We start from the raw sequence: 19,887 nt of genomic DNA on the forward strand, positions 1-19,887 counted from the left end.
TTTTAGTGGCTGCTTACACAGGCTTAATAGCTTAAACATTTCAATTTTGACTGAGACAGCACTTTTTTGCATTCTGCAGGGAGGCTGCATGACTTGAATGGATAATGGTTCCTCTGTCCAATCAATCGTCTCAAGGCATTCAAGAGAAGTCAGAATGGATGAAATCACAGCTCAGATTAAGAATCTGTAGTGAAGCAGTCACAGTCTGGGGAAGAAGCATGTTTCTCCTCTGGAAGCTCAGTGTCTTTAGCAAAATCTTACTGCTTGGCTGCTTGTGAGGCCCAATGACAGCTGCATTTGTCAGAAGTCTATTCAAAATGTGAATTTTAAAATGTGTTTGTGGTATACTCCCTGAGTCAGAGCCACAGCATGAGATCTAGCAGGAACACATGCTCTTAATCATCTAAACCAGTCCAGAGAAGCTATGTGGCAGAGGAAACAGCAGGAGTTTCTAATATGCATCTAATAAGCATCATGGATCAGCCTCTCACATCATCCCTGGTGCTCCCTGGGGCCATCTGCACACCACGGGCAAGGGGACCAAACCCAGCTCTGACATAAACCCTGCTGATTTCTGTAGTATTACCTCAGAAATGAACTTGACCCAAGGTGAACACTTACAGTTGACCTGTTGGAAGAGAATTAAGGATGGGGAAGAAATACTGATGGAAAACTGAGGTTTGTGGGTCTCCTTTACATTGTTAACTGTTCAGCAACAGCCTTCTGCACAGTTTCAAAATAAAAAGCACAGTCAAAGGCATGCTTTTTACAGCTAGGAGTGTATTTTCTTTTCTCCTTTATGCCAGTTCAATTAATCAGATGCTTTCACAAGGGCTGGAACAAAAACAAGTTAGAGTGTTTCCATGACAAAAAACAATAATATGTTACTTTTGGCTACAAAGAGGAAAACCAATAGTTACCACATGAAAAAAGAAGAGGGAAAAGAGAATAGATGGAAAGAATGAATTCCAGGGTGTGGTTCACAAAGAGTCACAGGATGTCTGAGCTGCAAACAGATAAAAATAAAAATAAAAACATTTAGTCTGACCAGAGCACCTGATCCAGAGATAAAATGATGTTGGATGGCATAGCAGGGATGCAGGACACTGCCATAAAGCCCGTGGTTTTAATCTGTTCTTATCATTTGCTTCTGCCCTGTTAGCTCCATTTATTGTTAGCAGTCAGCATTCCAGAGTTATGAGCAAGAGAAAACTGTTTTTATGTGGCTGGTCACCCTCATGACACAGATTTTCTGGGAATAAAACTGATCCCTGTTCAGATATAACTGCCAGCAAAGAGAGAGCCCAGCTTTGACAGAGAATTAAGAATTATGGTAATACTTGATGTTTCTTTTTATTTAAATGAGAAGCCCAGAGCATCTAGTAAAGACTTGGAAGTGCAATAGATTAACAGGGTTCCTCCCTTTTCAGCTCAGAGCTACATCTTGCTGTGGCAGAATATATTTGTAGTTCACAAAAATCTGGTCCACGTTAAAGAGAAGACGTCATAATTTAACAAAGCAGACATGGTCATTTTTCTCTATGTATGTATTTTCAATAGAAGCCATTTAAAAAATATTTTTAACTCTTTCATTGTGTCCAAAATGATGGTTTCTATTTCCATGAAACATTTCTAGAAAACATCTTTAAGAACAACTTAAAATTTGCTTCTGGATGTTTGTAAAAGGAATGGAATCTGATGGGGAAGAGAGAAAGACAGAGTGCAACAGTGTCATAAAAGAAATGATTAAAGAAGAATGTGTCAAACACTTGAGCATGCAGAAGCCATGGGGAGAACTTGAGGATTTCACACACAAAATTTTTACGTAACTATTATTGCACAGTCTTGGTGAAACATATGGCAGTACTGGGATACTGACATGGAAGGGACAGCTTGTTTAGGAGGCATTGTCGAAGAAAAGGGAAGGGAGACAGTTGCTGTGTTTTACAAGAACAAACATGCTTCAGAAAAATGTGCAAGAGAAAAATATTCAAGAAACTATGGTATAAAAATGAAGTTAGCAGCAAAGGTGCTGTGATGGGAAAGATCTCTTAGAATTTTCCTACAATTCTCTGCCAGGTCAAAGGGGTGAGGGTGTTTCTAAGCAAAAGCTAAATGCATCCAGATGAGCAAGTTTTGTGATTACTGGGGAATTTTTATTACAAGGTAATGTATTTTGGAAAAGCAACAGGAAAGAATACAATTTATTGCAACGTTCTAAAGACAGCTTCTTATTTCAGAGAGTAGAGAGGGTTAATGGGACAGGGAGGGACAGCAGAGTGCAGACCTACTTTAGTACTGATTTTAATTTCCTATTAAAACTGGAAAGTTATTTGGCTTGAAAGAAAACAGGAAGCGGTAGAACTCACTATTTACAGATAAGGAAAAAGTGAAATCAGGAGAATAACTATGAGAAAAAGCAGACTTCAAAACCCAAAGAATTGGTAGACAGGATACTCTTGGGAAGATAATGTGAGAGTGAAAGAAGTTTGGAACCTTAGTGATCACTGAAACACACTGTGTCAAAGGCACACCAGGAACCTCTTTTTTTCTAACACTTTTCAAACTTGTGTGTGTGTGGTTTTCAGCCTGGACATACGTAGACAACTATAGGAAAGAAGATGACAAGATAGAGCAGCTCCTGAAAATGGTTAACCACGTTCTTTTTTTTCCCCACTAAATCTGAGTCATCATTTGTTCTGTGCAGACTATATCAATCATGCTGTGAATGTGTAATTTTATAACAAAAGCAAGAAAATATGTACGTGGCAAGGTACATAAAGCTCCACCAAATGCCTGCAGTTTGGCAGGGGAAGCTGTTCGCTGCCAGGCAGAACCTTTGATCTTGCACTACGACATGAACCAATTTTCCCCAGTAAGTTGATTTACATTAGGTTATCTGTCAGCAGATCAGAGACAGGTGTTGGGAACTGGATGAGCCAAGGTCAGGAGACAAGTAACTCAGAGGCACGCCAATTCTGACGGCAGGAAGGCAGGGAAGTTCAAACAGCAAGGTGGGCTTCTGTGCTGATGAATGAGTAAGGTTGGAAAGAAGTAAAGCATAGCAACTAAGTTTGAAATGGTAAACAAAGAAAACCCAAAACCTAAGGTGAATACCTTGCTCAGGGACACAGAGCAGCAAACTGTAGGATCCTCTTAAACAACTTCTTTAAGCAATTTGTGTCCGGCAACCCACTCATTGGTTTTAGGCTAGCCCCGTCCCTAGTCAAAAAGTTGTCAAGCAAATGGTTGCCAGCCATCTGTACTCTTACTGGATCATGATAGCTCCTGTGTGACCACCTGCAGATGTAGGCATTGTCCTTGCACTATTCAAGAAATGATCAACCACAGCAGACTTAGATTTTGTAGCTGTTTAATGGATTCCTCTGGGCAACAGAGGCATAACTGAAGTTTACAGGCAGATTAGCTTCAATCTAGTCATTTTAGGCACAAACAACAATGAAGCTGCAATACAACAGACTTCATCAATACCCGAACCAGCCAACACAGGTCACCTACTCACAGGCACTGGTGTCAGCAATGTGACATACAGTCATACTTGCCAATCCTACTGATGGAGAATTCATGGAACAACTTCCTTACATGAAGATCCTACAGAAGTCCCAAAGTCAATAGGATACTCAAAGCACAGTATCCATTTGGTCAAGACTTCCATTTCATTGCTAAGCTAGGGAAGCCTTTTTCAGAGCCAGAAAGCTGGAGTTAAGTTATATATCTCTTCTACTCATACAAATGCTTGGTAATCATCTACCTGGCAACTGTATATTTAGGACCTGCTTTCGGATGTGGGTTAAGTCTTCCAGGAATATTGCTGATGAGTGTGCACTAAGGACCATAGGCTGGAGAAATCAAAGCTACAAAGGTGAAAATAGGCAGCAGTGAGTATGTGTAGGTGCTGGACAGAAAGCTGTCTAGCTGTATGGCAGTCACAGATCACATTACCCGGGAGAAGAGGAGAAGAAAGGCCCCAGAGGAGTGGTACAAGGTCTCTTAATCAATCTTTTGGGTTCATTACAAAAACATTCAAATGTCACCCATGTATTAACATCAAAAGACCCAACAACTCTACCTCCATTAGTGATCTCAAATGTCTCTAGTGAGAACGATCTAAAAAGTCTATACTTCTAAAGAATTTCTTCCTGAAATTATTTCCTATCCCTTCTTCCTGCACTGGAAGTCTATTCAAATCTGTTAGCTGGGATTGATAACCTGGCTGCTTCCCAACGTGAGCACAAAGATGTCATGTGTAACAGGACCATCCAGTCTTATGGGACCCCCCTTAGAGGTCCCTTTTCTCCTTGTTCCACTACCCTAAGCTGAATAGGACACTGCCTCTTCTTTTATTCTTTTTTCTGAGTACAAAGATTCTTCATAGTTTTCAGCGCTCAGGGTCATAAACCTCCCCACTTCCTTGGAAGGTCCTACACAAAGTCTCACCTTAGTTATCCCCTCAGTGATCCATTATATTCCTTTACATCAGGAAATTTTATCTCCATGGTACAGCACCCTACCCTTAGTTCTTTGTAAAAGGTGGACTTTTTAAGACTGAGTTTTTCAAAGCAGTTTTGTGTCTTGTTAGGAAGTGTACAGTGCCTAGCATCATTATCGATTAAGGTATACAGACACCAAAGGCAGAAAAGCAAAAAATAAGAGCATTGTGGCTTCTGTGACAACATCGGTGGAACGTAACTGTAACCACAGCAGAAATGGGAAATTGCAGTAGAATTGTTTGTTCTGCTCCTGCAGTTCTTGGGATTATCTGCTCCAGACAGAAAAGCATGTAACTTGTGTATTTTTGAGGAGTAAATCTAATGCTCTTACCTCCAAAACATCGTAGTTGCAGTTTGGGTGATGTTCAATGTCGAATTCCTGAATGGTGAGTTGAATGCTGCTACCAGGTGCTGTGTGAATGTACCAGATGCATTCCCTATCGCTTGGGTATCTGTTGGGGTAGCCAGGGCTGTGAAATGAACCAGAAGGGCCAGAGAGTTCTCCTCCACAACCTGACAACACAGCAAAGCAGCCCATCAGTGAGGGGCTCTCGAAAAACTCACTGACAGCTCTGCAATGAGGACAGGCATTAGCACCCATTTCATGCACAAACGTGTATACTGGGCTTGAGGGTCTGCTCTATCACAGGGAACCGAGGTCTAGCAGGGAAGAGAAACTCAGGAACAGCAGGCTGGACCTGCTGGCACTGCCCATGCAGTAAGCACTTCACCTCCTGTTTTGGCATGTTTCTCACCGTACCTCAGCATCTGCTTTGACAGCTGAAGAAACTGAGACACAGAGCAAAAAAAGTGACATTTTTTGTATTGGCCTCTAACTTTGATCAGTTCTAGAAAGCTGAATCAGATCCATCCTCAGCTGTTACTGACCTCAGCTAATACACAAACGAAGTTATCATGGGGAGGGCTTCCTATTGTTGTAAAAATGCCATTTCCCACTGCTTTAGAAATCATAAAATTAAAGACAATGCAATTTCCCTCAGCCCACTGAGCATGAGTACAAGCTGCCAAGTCACAGTGGATAAACTGGCTTTCTGACATTTGGTGGGTTTAATGTTCTCTTTTATTGAATTGTAACTGTGCAATTGTAAGACATGCCATGTTTGAAAAGTCATGTATTTTCTTTTCAGATAAGAAATTATTGTCCTAACCTCATTCCCCAGCCCCCTGGGTGATTAAGTTCTTGCATATTATGAGCTAGATTTAAAAAAAAAAAGATGCAAAACAATGGATCAAATGCAGGCCCTGATTTGACAGCACAAAGCAGCTGAACACCTAAGACTGCAGTTTCATCATTGCTTTATGGTGATGTGGCAACTGCTACACTTGCCTCCTTTTGTTGAATTCCCAGGAAGACAATCTCCCTGACCCAGTCCCCCGGTGCAGGTGTCAGCAGGGTGGGAAGGCACAACAGCCTTTCCCAGTGTCAGGGCAGATTTAGATCAGCTACATGCATGGTGAAACCTCACCTCTGGAGAAGCCAGTAGAGTGGCTGTGTATCTGTCACATGCAGAAAGCAAGGGAATTGTGTGTTTGATCTGATTTTATGTGTGTGTCGCTCTGCCTTGCAGCAGCATTTTTTTTCCTCTCTACATTACAAGCCCCCAAGTGCTTCATTTAGGCACTTGCTAATCTCTTGCTTACACAGCTTTTACGGGGTCACTCAAGCTCTGTAAGTAAAGCCCACACTCCATCAATCTCTTTGGCTTCATCTCCAGAGGGAAGGTTCTGTCACATAGCAAAAAAACCCCAAAACACTTAATAAAACCATCTAACAAACCATGAGCTCTATATTCCCAGAGGCAAATACTGCGGTATGTCAGAAGTGATAAATACGATCTGTATCAGAACTTTTAGTTATAGGAGATATTTTGTAACATAAAACAAATAAACTACCCCTCTGACCTGCTCAACTAATCCACACAGATGTGTAAAACTCCCTTAATCTCTATTCAGCCTATGCATAATTTGCAACTTGAACAAGGTATCTTTGGCCATTGCTCTGCTTAACGCTTTTTTTTTCTTCAGGAAGCTATAAATCAAGATTTTCAATTAAATGCAAATACTTTCCTCAGCTCCTTCTGTGACAAACTTGTGGTTATGGAAGGGTGGCTGCTAAGCCCCAGAAGCATTTGCCATCATCTCTACCATGGGGTCTTTCAGCTCCTCATGGAAAACTTTTATTTGGCTTTGCCACAGTTGGCTCTAGGACTTCTAGGACTGCAAAATACAAAGCTATGAGAGGAAAGAGCAGCAGGTCTGAAAGGGAGCAAAGCAATAAGAAGCTATTTTAAACTAAAAAACAGCCATCCAGATGCAGATGTGAGGAAGACTCCAGCCATGCCAGCAATGTAACACAGATCTCTGTCAGTCCGTCACTCAGTACTCACTGGAAAACCACCTTTTAAACACAATTCCCACAATTGAACAATAGTTAGCTATAACCCAGGGAAGCCTTTACGTAGCTGAAGTTGACCTCACAGGTGAATTGGCATGGGCTTAGTTCTTCTCCCTTTTTCCCCACCTTGCTGCACAGAACGCTCCATAACCCTGAGGTGGTTTGCCCTGCAGCCACAAAGCTACATTGTCAAGCTACCAGATGTCTCAGTCAAGGAGTAAAAGAAGCTTTTAAGTGTATTTGAAACCAATCCTGCCTTCAGTCTCTCTGGAGAGAGAAACAGAAAAAGGTAGTGCACTTACTTCCCTGAGGCCTGCCAGCACCAGTGGGTAAATGTTAAGTTCCTGAAACTTCGATATCCATGAATATTTCAGCAGAGAGAGAGAGAGGAAGAAAGCTTCAGTGTAACCTACCACCCCATTTTTTTTCGGAGTGCCATCAGAAGATGGCCTAATTTTTCTGAAAAGAAACCAGGTCGTTGGGTTTTTATAACTGGAGGGAAAAAAGGTGTTGGCGGGGGGGGGGGGGGAGCCTTACAGCTGAATTTGCAGAGTGAGTTACTCTCTTTCTTTTCGCTCAGCAGCAGGAATGACACGGCCGCTGAGGACAGACTTCAGGAGGGGAAAGCCTCCTCGCCAGCTTGGGAAACAGAAAGATTTCTCAACAAACAGACTTGATGGCTCGGCTCCTGAGGGGGTGGGAATGGGGAGGCAGGGGAGTTTCAGCAGGCAAGAACAAAGCCAATTGCTATTTATCTCAGCCTGAAGAAAGCTGGGAACATTTTAAAACTAAACAGGCAGTTATGACTCAGCTTCTCCTACTAAGAGTTTCCTGATCGCCACAAAGACATGTTTTTTACTTAAACCCGAAATGGCTCACATGAATGGAAAGCTTGTGTGCTGCGCTTTCAGGCACAGACCTTTCTTTCTATGCAACCCTTGCAGGTAGCATTCAGATTGCTCATGCTCCCTCTCCAGAGTGGTTTATATTTTCTCTGAGGTCAATCGATATTCTCTGGATGAGGTATGTGAAGCACATGAATAAGAACGTCAAACTGTTGTTAATGTGCCATTTCTTTTCTTCCAACTACAAATGTTCCCAGAAAAGGCTTTTTGCTAAAAGAGAAGTGATTCTTCTTAAGTGCTCCAGTAAAATGGAGGTAAAGTTTAGATCTCTGTGATTAATTTCGTGCAATGAATGTGCTGAACTCATGTTGCCAATCATTTATTAATTGTTTGCAAACAGATCAGAAATTGCTTGAGTTTATGCCTAAGTATTCACTAATAGCTGAAAAAAGGACTCACTGATCTTTGCAAATATGTGAACTTCACACCTGAACTATTTTGACTGACCTGCATATGCAAGCAGAAACCTCCATATCAGAGCGGACACATAATCTCTGAACTCTCTCGCCAACTGGCAGAAAGTCTGTATATTACGTTTCTGCTCTTATATGGATGAGGTAAGAATCAGTTCTATTGTGCTTTTTTGAAAATATAGATGCTAGATGATTTTAACAAAATATTTACAGAAACACTTAAGAGATTAAAACAAATGTTCCTGCCTTTAAATTCACTTGCTACATCTATGGAACACTAAAATGAGAAAAACTCATGTAATGATAAAAAAACTTTTTGAAATGCTTACAAACATTGTATGTGAAAGATTTGCCCAGCCTTAGAATTAAAATAAAAAGAAAAGAATTGTCCAGGAATGCTGTTTCAAAATAAGAAGCAAACTTTGATTCACTGACCTTGCAGCTTATATTTCGGTTCCTGGAACATTATGGGTCCTTATTATTCACAAACTTTTTGTCTTGAATATTTTAAAAAGGTGAATTTAGAGTTTGATCCCTGATTTATTCAGTGTCTTCCCCATTTTCATTAGCCACAAAATTCTTGTAGCATTATCCCTTTCTTTGATTGGATCACAGATACAAGCCATCAAGGAAGACTAAACTGCAAGTATTTTTCATATTATTTGTGCGTTACCTATGAAGACAGATTCCCTGCCTTAAGATGCTTATACTAGGCTTTGAAATCTGCCTTGGCAGATACTTAAAATATTCAGAAAAGATATCAAACAAATTACATTCATATGAATGGTGCTCAGGCTGAAGATGTAGATGTAGAGGCAGATGCATATTTATTTATATACATATATGAATATACGTGAATGTATGTATGGATTTTGCATTTAAAAGGAAAACTTCAGGAGAAATGCCAGTTCTGGTTTTTTGAAGAATGCATCTGTATGTACCATATCCTTTTCCTATTTTTTGAGCAAGCTAAGAAATACATTTTGATTTAACCTGGAATGTAATTTCCCTACAAAAGTAGCCTGCCTACTTTATTAAGACATTGAAATAGGAAAAGTTTAAATGATGATGCAATCATCTCAGCTAATTAAATTTCTTCCATCTCTGGCATCACCATTAAATGAATACAAACCTTCTCCCAATGTTTACATTTGTCTGCAAATATCAGATTAGAGTTTGCTTCTATTCACATAAATGGAATTTGTGCTGTTTATGGCAATGAAGTAAAAAAGATTAGGTCTTTAGGGGTAAATAAAAATGTGGAAGCAGAACCTGTAAATTGCTGCATGACTTCAGCTCTCACTGAAATAACAGTGAATAATCTGAAACCATTCTGTTCCTAGTGAAACATCTTTAAAAGTTTTTCTCAGCACAGAAATACACTGTCTTGCTGTATGTGGACAGATACACAGACAGCTGCACTGTGGAAAAGTTTCTTGCAGCTGAAATGCATACAGCATATGCTCAGTTTGTGCAGACCTCCGTGCAGTCATTTTGGAAACTTCAGCCCTGCAGTTAAACTGAGAAAAAAATGGGAGGGGAGATACTCTTTTAGTAGTGTAAAGGTCCTCGAATTCCCTTGACAAATGCTTAAAACAACTACCTAACCTGGTGTTAGTTGCTAGGAAATCAGACAACAATTAGAAAGCTCAGGAAACATGTATTTGGTGTCTTTGCTTTCCTCTGGCTAAAATCTAAGTAGTCATTGAAGATTGTGCAAGGGATGATTTATAGATCTTTTCGTATTACTGCCTGTCTGGTTAGCAGATGGTGTTCATTAACCAAAGAAGAATCCCTATTCTCGTAAATAATTATAGCTGAATAGAGAAGTAGTAATCTGTGGAAACCTCTATTATTTGCAAGGTTTTCAGATTTATTCATGGGTATGTTTTAGCCACATGCTAGAAAAATCCCTTCCATAAAGTTCAAAGTGAACTGGCACTGTTCCTGTAAAATCAGAGTTAGGGAAATGAAAGGATTCAGAGTTGTTCTGTTTGTTGTGCTCATGGTGAAATACTTCAGTAAACGTTAACTGACTCTAGCTGCAAGGAGCATGTAGTATGAACATTTGCCTGTACTGCACTAATACTTGCATGAAGTGTAACTTGGATTTGATTCTGAAATCTTTTGCTCTCTTGAGTAGGTTTAGTTCATAGCATATTATCCAATGGAACAAGTGGGATAATTTTTGTGATGAGGGTTTATGCAAGAGAGTAAAAATTCAAGTGAGAAACTGTTGGGGTTTTTTCTTCTTTCTGATTTGTTAATCACTTCTGTAGCTTTGATTATTATTGTTTTATCAGTCTCCTGAATTCTGGTATTTTCTTCAACGTGTTCCAATCTGAAATCAGTAGGATGGATAATAAATAAAGATAGACTACTGGGACCCAGAGACATAAAGGCAAATTTAGGCATTTAAACAGGAGCTGAATCCTCCAAGACACTGAATGGCCATAGTTCCCGTATCAGCTGCCAGTGTTCAGTGTTAAAAAAACACCCATTTTCTAATGCTCAGACATTGATTGAACTGTTCAGCAACAAGCATTTTAAGAAAATTTTGGCTCTTATTCTTATATAAGTTTGGGGGGTGGGGGGAGGTCCAGCTTGCTGAAGAAACAGAAATTAATTCACCGTTAGCTCTCATAGAGAACATGTCTATGTTTTTAATAGCCAAACTGCAATACAAAAAGCCAGCTTTGAACATGGTAGCACCCACAACTCAAAACAACTGCTCAGGACTTCAAAAGATCAGACCCTGTGCATCCTTAGACTTAATGTGACAGAAAGACACTGAAAAGGAATAGTCATTTTTGAAAACTGAACAAATGGCAATTTGTCAAAGGCTGCACAAGAAATCAACAACAGAGCTATGATTCAGGCTTAGGAAATCTGGGCCTCAGCTCCCTCATTGACCTGCAATGCAATATTCACTCCAGCAATCCTAACGGATGCCTGGGAAACGTCTGCAGTGAATGGCTTCTGCGTCCTAATCTAATCTCTGTTTCTGTTATGCTTCCCTGAAGAACTAACAAACTATTTCGCATTTTACCTGACACATATACTGAAAACCCCAGTCTTTAGTTATTGTATGCCTTCTAATAACTTTCATCTTCTGACAATACAGACCCAGACTAATGAAAACTTCTCAAGAATCACGTGGCTTTCCCCACATCCTGTCTATCAATAATTTCTTAGGGAAATCCAACAGAAAGAAGACGATGGTGAAGGAAAAGAGCAATACAATACTTTGGGGCTACATAATTCCTTTTTCAATAGTGTGCTTTGCTTCTTTTTTAAAGCGGGAATTAATGTGTCACAGAAAACAGAATAGTGGGTGCAATTTTGACTAAGCTGAGAAGAGCCAATTGAATTTATAAGCTCTACTGACAATTAAGCAGCCAAATGAGTAAGCTTCCAATGAAATGCAGATGTATATATAAAGCAGTCAGCTCCTACATGCACATTGCTTAATAAGGTAAGTGACATGTCTAGGAAATATGTGTCTTCTCAGATAGTGACAGTTGTCACTGGTGTAATTTTGCACTGAGAGACCTTTGCCCTTTTGGCCTCCTGATTTTTTTTTTATTTTAAGGAAAGCAATTCAATTGGCATGCCATCTTTGTAATATCTAGACTGTTACCAAGAGTTTGCTCTTTCTCAAAGGGCCAATATATGCCCCCAAATATATTTGCCTGTATTAAGCTTCCTAATAAACAGCAGAAGTGGAATGGACACCTTGCAGATTCAAGCTTTCCTCTGGTGAATAATCTTCTTGAGGCCTTGGCTGCAGAAGAAAACATTAGTGATTTAACCAAATCAGTTCTAAATCCAGCCTCATCAATGAAAGCCCCTTAGATGAACAGTGTTATTTCAGAACCACAACCACTTTTAAATTGAATTCCTTACACTACAGCTTTCCATCCAAGTTAAAATTATATAGGACACTTTTAAGCATAAATAACAGCATTTTCCTAAGATCAGTTACTAATTCTGTCTTTGGGAAAGCCTAAAGACTGGGTTTACTTCAGCAACCCAGATCAGCAACTCAGCAACTGAGAAGCAGTGGCTCAGCAACTGGAAAGATCAGATGCAAACGTTTCAAACCAAAACACTTCAAATTTGTGCCATGTGTGGCAGGAGGGGCTCCTCACATCAGTTATCAACGAGGTAAGCTTTTGGCTTTCTGTGATCACCTCATAACTGTGAGCAAAGCTGCCAGAAAGAGTGTCTGAAGTGAACTGTATCAGGCACATGGTGGCAAATGTAAGTGCTGCTCTCTTTTATCACCAAAGCATGTGAATGTGCTTGATATGTATCTCATAGATGCTTCACAACTGCCAGTTAAGGAGCACATGGACAGCCTGAGAAATAGTTCACAGCAGCTTGAACTCTAGAGCACACATTTGTCAGTTGAGCAGAAGTAAAAGCTCTTCTCTTAGCAATACATGTAGCCGTGTTATTTTCTTGTCAGGTAAGATGTTACCAGATCCCTGTTTAGATTCTCTTAGGGATTTGCCCTCAGAGAAGAGGGGACCTGAATGCTTCACTCTGAAATACCCAACTCAAAGCCTGCATCTCCTGATGAGTTCCCTTAGATGAGGAGACTTTCTCCAATGAGCTTTTTTTGTGCATTTGAAAGGTTTTCAGAAGGGAGAAGCAAATATAGCACACTGGCCACAGGAACATATCTAATTTTATCCAGTCTAGGGCAACTGTATATACCCAGACAACGTAGCCACCAAGGGTAAGAGGAATACCCTTATTTGTGCATGACACCAATCAAGAAAAAAAGGAAGAACCTGCAATGAACAAAAAGACGACAACTGTGGTCAGCTCTGGACAAACTTGCACTCGTATTACAGGCTGTCAGGAGTCGCAGCTGTGATGTTCGGAGCCAGCAATGACATTCCCTAGGAGCCAGCCCTATCTGAACCCACAGATCCTGCTCTGCTGCTTATACACAGCCCCACATTAGCAGTCTGGGCCCCGTGCAGCATTAGGCTGCAGTTTAGTGTCCAGGAATTAACAGAGGGGCAGCGCTGTCTGACAGAGAAGTGAATGTATCAGTGCACAAAAGGAGTGCAGGGGGGTGGGAGAGGGCTGGAGACTCCAGGAAATGTTTGGAGGAGGACGTGGAGGGAAAGCGCAACACTGCTTACCACGCAGGCAGATTCTGGAAAGGTTTGAGAGCTTTAGAAAAGCAAGTTAACCCAGCACCATGGCTACTGTGTGGAGCTGATGTCATCTGGCTGTGCATAAAAGCCTCCACTTTTCCTTCTTTTGTGCAGTCCCAGAATGACATCACCTCGCAGCACAAGAACGTACCTTTGTGCTGCAGCACTTCCCCTGCTGGCTCCTGCCACACATCTCACTCCTCCCGCGTATGTCCCTCCTTTGCCCAGAAATGCTCCTTGACCTCCGCTGAATGCAAAACACCACTGTCTAGTCAACGAGAGTACTTTGGGAGCCCGCAAACGCCAGCAGTCTGTGGTAGCGCAGAGGAGCTCCTATTCAAACAATGTATAGCATGCCATACACCTCAGCAACCCACAGTGGGGCCTCTGCAGCCGATTTCAGCTGCTTTACAATGCTGTCAAAGCTGAATGGTGTGAACTGATTAGACAGACAGGGCAACTGTGGCGATTTAATTATTTTCAAGGTTGGATCCTCTTTGATGGGATGTACAATGGCACACAATTTAATCTTGTTACAGTCCAATATTGCTGTTAAATAAGCAGAGTGAAAAAGTTGCATTTCTAGCCTCACTTATGAAGAAACTGCAAACAAAGTTTGCAGTTGTACAGTCATTAACAGATTTGTTTATAATTGGTGTGCATGCTCGCCTATTTAATGAGGCCTGCGACAGTCTTCATGACATGCAAGAACAAGAGAAAAAACACCCAAAGCACATCCTGGCCAATGTTATTGCATGCAAAGAAGGGGGGTGGGGGCCAGCTGGAAGTGAATGTGCTACCCAACAAAACAAGCACCACTAAAGAAAACTAGAGAGAAGCCTGCACAGAAAACACAAGTCTAGGAATGGGGCAAACTGAGGGCTGAGTGTTTCCCATTAGAAAGCCCAAGTCACCCACGATTCCCCTGTAATAGCATATATCTCCTGTTCAGTACAGAAATTCTGCAGTTGCCCCTCATCCCTGTACCTACTCCTGCAAATGAAAGCGTATTTCACTAACAGCTCTCAGTCTCTGATCAGATGATCTTCGAAGGTGTGCATGTGCAGAAACATCCACTGGGAAAGTATTTGAGGAATTATGAGGAAATGCAATGTTTTTAGCGCTGTAATGGGTTATTTCTACCTAGCTGACATAGGGTGTCATAAGCTGGGACTCCATTACACATACAGGGAAGAAGGAAACATACTTTCCCAGAGGAAACCTGGTTAACTTACCATTAACATGCCACAGCATCTGGAACCCACTTCTAGCATTCAGTCCATCAGAATAAAACACCACATGAAGGCTGGTCCCTGTAGTGCTCCCTGCCAGTGGAAGAGACTGTCCACAGAAAGTGCCTATCAGGTTGGATTGTACATCAGGACCATCATAGAGCTAAAATGAAACAAAAAAAATCCCAGTGAGTAAAAAGCAGCTCCCCAATTCTTAATGTTTTGTACAGGATGTCAAAGAAAAAGCAGTGAATCTTCTCGCACTGGCCACCTTGTCACAGCAATATGAGCTCTGGGGAGCATGGAAAGATTTGGATGAAATGATGAGCTAATATAACTGCAATATGTCTTTAAACCTGGCTGCACACCGTGTGCAGTAGGAGGGTTTTGCTGTTTCTGTTTTGGTGTGTATTGGGGGTTGCTGGGGAAGAAGATAAAGGGCAAATGGCAATGAACTGAAATAGAAAGAAAAAGGGGATGTCACGAGTCTGATTTGACTGTGCATCTAACATCCTTAGTGCCTCCAAACCCATCGGTGACAACTCTGTTTACATCTTCATTTCTTTAAGATTGCACTCAGGTGATTTCAGGACTGACTGAACTTGTGATGGAGAAAACCAAGCAGTCAGCATCACCAGGGCCTCCCAGAGTAACGAGGACAAACTGAAAACCAAAAGCAAAGTAAATCCTCAAAATCTACAAGGCAAACTTCGCATGTGTTTATTTATTGTTTCATGATCTTATGCTAGTGTCCTGCTTTGGAGGAGAAGTGGACTGAGTCATGCTTTCTGAACTTTTGTACTTAGAAACACTTTCTGTTTGATCTCCTAGTCATATTCTACGTGGTGGTATTTTGACAGTCAGTGTTTTGGCAGATGTAGCTAGCCTGAAAATCTTTCTGTTCAGATGAGAAATCCTCCATCCCACCCTTAAAACATCACCACTAAAAAAAAAAAACCCCAAAAAACAAAAAACCCACACAAACCAAATAAAATGCTAAGGAAATATTCATGTATTTAAATCTTGAAATCTGAAGTTAGTCATATACTCACATTTAAATGAAAACAATACATGTTTTGATGGGGTGATAGTGGATGCTTAGAGCTTTTAAGCCTCTTTACATTAGTTGTCTCCAAACAGGTTTAAAGAGTCTTTCAAATCCTAGTTTTGCAACTTTTTTCAAATCCAGTAAATCACACTGAATATGCATCTATGTTCCTCACCAAATATCCCAATGCTCAGTGTCATTTTTCAGGGGTGAGATGTATAATTTTTGCAAAATTGGTAAAAATGAGACATTTTAGCTAAATTGCCTTTGACTTATGATATCAGATTGCCAGTTGTTGTCAAGTTAGGAGTTGCTTTATTATTCTACTTTTGTTGCTATCATTCTTAAAGTTTAGAAAAACAGCAACCCTTGTGCTTTTTTATCACTTTGCCACAGTTCATCCAATCTTCTGTCTCACAGAGCACATCTTCCTAACACAACCCAGCAAATTACTAGCACAGAAACCATGTCTGAACATTCTCATTGTGAATTTTTGGCATGCTTCCTTTCAGAATTTCAACAAAAACTTTCCTCTGTTCTGAAGCCATCACCGTAAAGTTCTCTCTGTGCAAAGAATCAAATCTATGATCTCTAGAAAAACAGCCAAGGTTTATTTATCTTTGCTCTCCATTCAATCTCTTTTCCAAATATCTCTTATTCCACTAAGAATTCTCCTACACTCAACACCCATAGTATGGAAGTATGATACTACAGTAAATATTGATTAACCATGCCAGCTACTAATTTTTGCACACATTTTCTAGCAGACGCACATATGGGAATGAGTAATTAAACCCTCAGCTTTTCTGTTCAAGATGCTGGTCTTGCAGAACCTTCAGAAATCTCATTGTTGATTTAAGACATAGTTGGGGCCAAGAAATCTACTCAAATGGTTTCAAATCCTCAAGCAGACAGTCTAGTTTGAATGTCTTTTTTTAATAAAAAATAAATTGGATGTAGTTCAGCCAGAAGTTAGGGGCAAATTGCAGGAATAATTCTATGGTAATATTCCATGGCCTATTTTAAGGCTGGTGACCATGAATCTTTTTTGTTTTCAATCTTCTAATGCAATGAAAGGCTCAGAGCATGAGAAGTGTATTGGAACTTGAGAACTATCACTCCATTTGTTATGATTTCTCTAGGTGAGATCAGAAAAGCTTGAAAGTTTCTAATTGCAGACCCATTGCTGGCAGTTCTTGCAAAGCCTTTATCAGATGTGGTCGATAATACATAAGAAATTGTCGTCAAGATTAGATGTTAAGAAGTAGAACATCCATCCATATTCTTTTCAAATGCAAAGCTTGAAGGACCGCCTGACAGACAGATGAGCTGTCCTGTGCCCAGAATTACAGTTATGACCTTCCTCCAAGCCAGGCTGAGAGCTTTACACATTCTTTCATGACTTAATTTCAGCAAAATGAAATAAAGTCAGATCCAATTAGATTTTTTAATAGTACTGCTTCCTTCGACAGCTTTGTGGTATATACTACTCATATTTCTGTGGCTTCAAGCCATGGAAATCTTACACCAGTAAAATATGAATGGGGAAGAATGAATCAATGTGGAGATCACGAATCTGTGCTCTGAATAGAAGCAAAAACTACGTTAAGATACATATTCAACAATCAGCCGTTAGCTTTAGTGATTACAAATGAAAAACCTGTCTAAAGAACTATGGACTAAATCATACCCAGAAACTTTCAAATCCAAACAAACAAAACAACCCTCATGAGTCTCCTGCAACTTTGATTCATCAAGGGAGTGTTATTTTTATCTAAGACAGCGAATGTCACATTTCTATGTAATTTCCCCTGAAAACAGTCCGTCAGTTTTTCGAGACACAAAGAATGGTTACTATGGCAATCCCTTCATGCCGCGCTGCCCCGTGGGTCTGGGTTCAGCGTGGAGTTTCGCAGGAAATTCGAGTGCCTGGCCAGCTGTAACTCATTGAAAGAGGCAGAACCGCGACTGCTAGAATTACAGCGGGGTTTTTCGAGCTGTCTTTCATGTCTAAATGAAGGGAACAGCTGTGTGTTTTCACAGGGCATTTTGAACTTCTCAAACCACATTTTGCTCTTACACAAATACGAGCAAGTGAAACTGAAGCTGAACGCAAATCTCATGTGCCACAATTTCTCTTCTGATCTCTGAGATAGTGTTTCTCATCTAAGGGCCTGCTTTGTCAGCTGTGCTATCCTAAAATGCTGCAAATCGAAGGAAGGTTCTTCCACAGGCTATATGAGGCAAGGTACTCCCTTGGACTGTGCAAGACAATTGAATTTTGGGGCAGTTTATTAGCCACTCCGGTACCATACTGACTCTAGGAACTGGGGATTGGGCTCCCTCCTAGCGCCTCATTGGGAAGAAAGTGCTTGCTCCCTTTCTGTGTATATATTTGTTTCGTAATTTATTTATTTGTTCAGACCTTTTAGCCTCCATCAGAAAATCCAAGGGCTTTGTAATGATTTTGGCAGACAATCCAACAGGCAAAATATGCAAACAGCTGCAGCACATGTTCAGATCCTTAGCCTCCCCTCTTTAACCGAAGCAATTGCCCAGCAGCACCCGGAACGATCCATTTCATCAGCCTGCACCCCAGCACCGGGCCCAGGCGGGGATGTGGTACGTTCAGATGAATTATTAGGCATGGGCTCAATCACTGTGACGAGAAACTCCTTATCAGGCTGCCTAGGAGCAAGCGAATAGGCTGACACAGAAGTAAAAAGGGGAGGTACTAGCTCTGTAAGGGATGAATCAAGCTGTGGGACTGCCCTGCAGCAAAGTGGCAGCTGAAAACCATCTGCTGTACATTGGAGTGGGGCTGGGACAGCAGGGCTAGCCACGGCTGCAGGAAGGGTTCGGCTTGGGTAGCTCTCCCAGAGGAGACACCATGGTCACCAGTGTTACATTTTGGCTTTTCTGACTCTTCAGCCTGGAAATATGTCACTGACACCGGTAACGATGCTCTGGAGGCCACAGCTGTTCACCTCTCTTTGGAGGAGCAAAGTAAAGCGGCATGACCTGGGTCACAGAGAATCTCATTGCCAGAACTGGAGCAAGGGCTCAAGGACAGAGCTGACCGGAAAATGGAGTTTCTGCTGCGTGGAAAGAAATAAAGATCTCAAACAAATGGGAGGAAAGAAACTTTGAACGTGTTCCATTTGGGCATACTCAAAGCAGGGACATTTTTCTAGTCGAGCGCCATGTCAAGCTTATTCCTTCTTGCAAAGTGAGACTGGCAGGAGCCTTCCAGACAGGTAGCGGGACTCCATCTGTTCAGTTTTCCTGGCAGAAAACTGATTTTTTTTTTAGGGCAAAATTTCAATTTTCTCTTGGAGAACTTTATTTCTGTGAAAAGGCACATTTTTTCATCAGGAAAATCATTGTAAAGGAAAACACCCAGCCTAACTTGCTCTGGAAAAAAGCTGCTTACATACATTAGTTAGGCATAACACCTAGTCTCGATCCAGAGATGATGGAGTCTTCAAAGACAAACTTTCAGTTTCATACGAGGGGAAAATCCATCCAACGAATACTGACATTTCTCATTTTATTGTACTGTAAATAATGCTATTATCAGATGTCATTAATTATATAATTATGAGTAATTATATCAATAATTGTCTCAATTTGAGTCTTGAAACAAATTGTTTGCAGTCTGAAAGCCTTTTTACAAGGACAAGCAGCAACAGCCCTGGGCTGTGCAGAACTCCGGAAAGGAGGTTGTGCCTTGGATCAGACCAGCGTAGCTGCGAGTGTCCCACCCATTGCAGGAGCCTCTAGGACATCCTCGAAGAGATATTCTGACACACACAAGTATCTCTTTCCTCTTAGAAGTGGGAAACCTGATATGGGATTGTTTTGACTGATCTAAACACTAGAGGCAGTGATTACAGGTATCTGAGCAGCTCTTCCTGAACGAGTCGTTTTTTGGAAAGGAAATTTTGATGGCATCGCAACAAATATGTTACCAGAAAAAAAAATGAAGCAACAACCAGGCAATATAATCATCATCCAAGTAACAGAATGCACTCCAAAGTGAGATCACCATTAATTGTTAAAGCAAGAATGAACACAAAAATAATTCATTTCCAAGCAACACATTTCCTTCTAGAACTAGAGTGCAAGCTTAAGAACCTGCAGGTCTGTGAGCCACAGAAAAAAAAACCCCAAAACTAAAGCTCCAGG

General features: G+C 40.9%; 1 protein-coding gene across 1 annotated transcript in view; it reads right to left on the minus strand.

Annotated features, from left to right (window-relative positions):
- The window catches only part of CUBN (cubilin), a 148,300-nt gene that overhangs the window by 75,354 nt on the left and 53,059 nt on the right, over positions 1 to 19,887 (minus strand). The window contains exons 28-29 of the mRNA XM_050915645.1: positions 14,655 to 14,814; positions 4,843 to 5,024 (exon numbers count right to left, since the gene is read on the minus strand). Coding sequence (XP_050771602.1) covers positions 4,843 to 5,024; positions 14,655 to 14,814 — 342 coding nt within the window. The remainder of the gene's footprint in view (positions 1 to 4,842; positions 5,025 to 14,654; positions 14,815 to 19,887) is intronic.

This window comes from Gymnogyps californianus, chromosome 2 (assembly GCF_018139145.2).
Source record: "Gymnogyps californianus isolate 813 chromosome 2, ASM1813914v2, whole genome shotgun sequence".
NCBI lineage: Eukaryota > Metazoa > Chordata > Aves > Accipitriformes > Cathartidae > Gymnogyps > Gymnogyps californianus.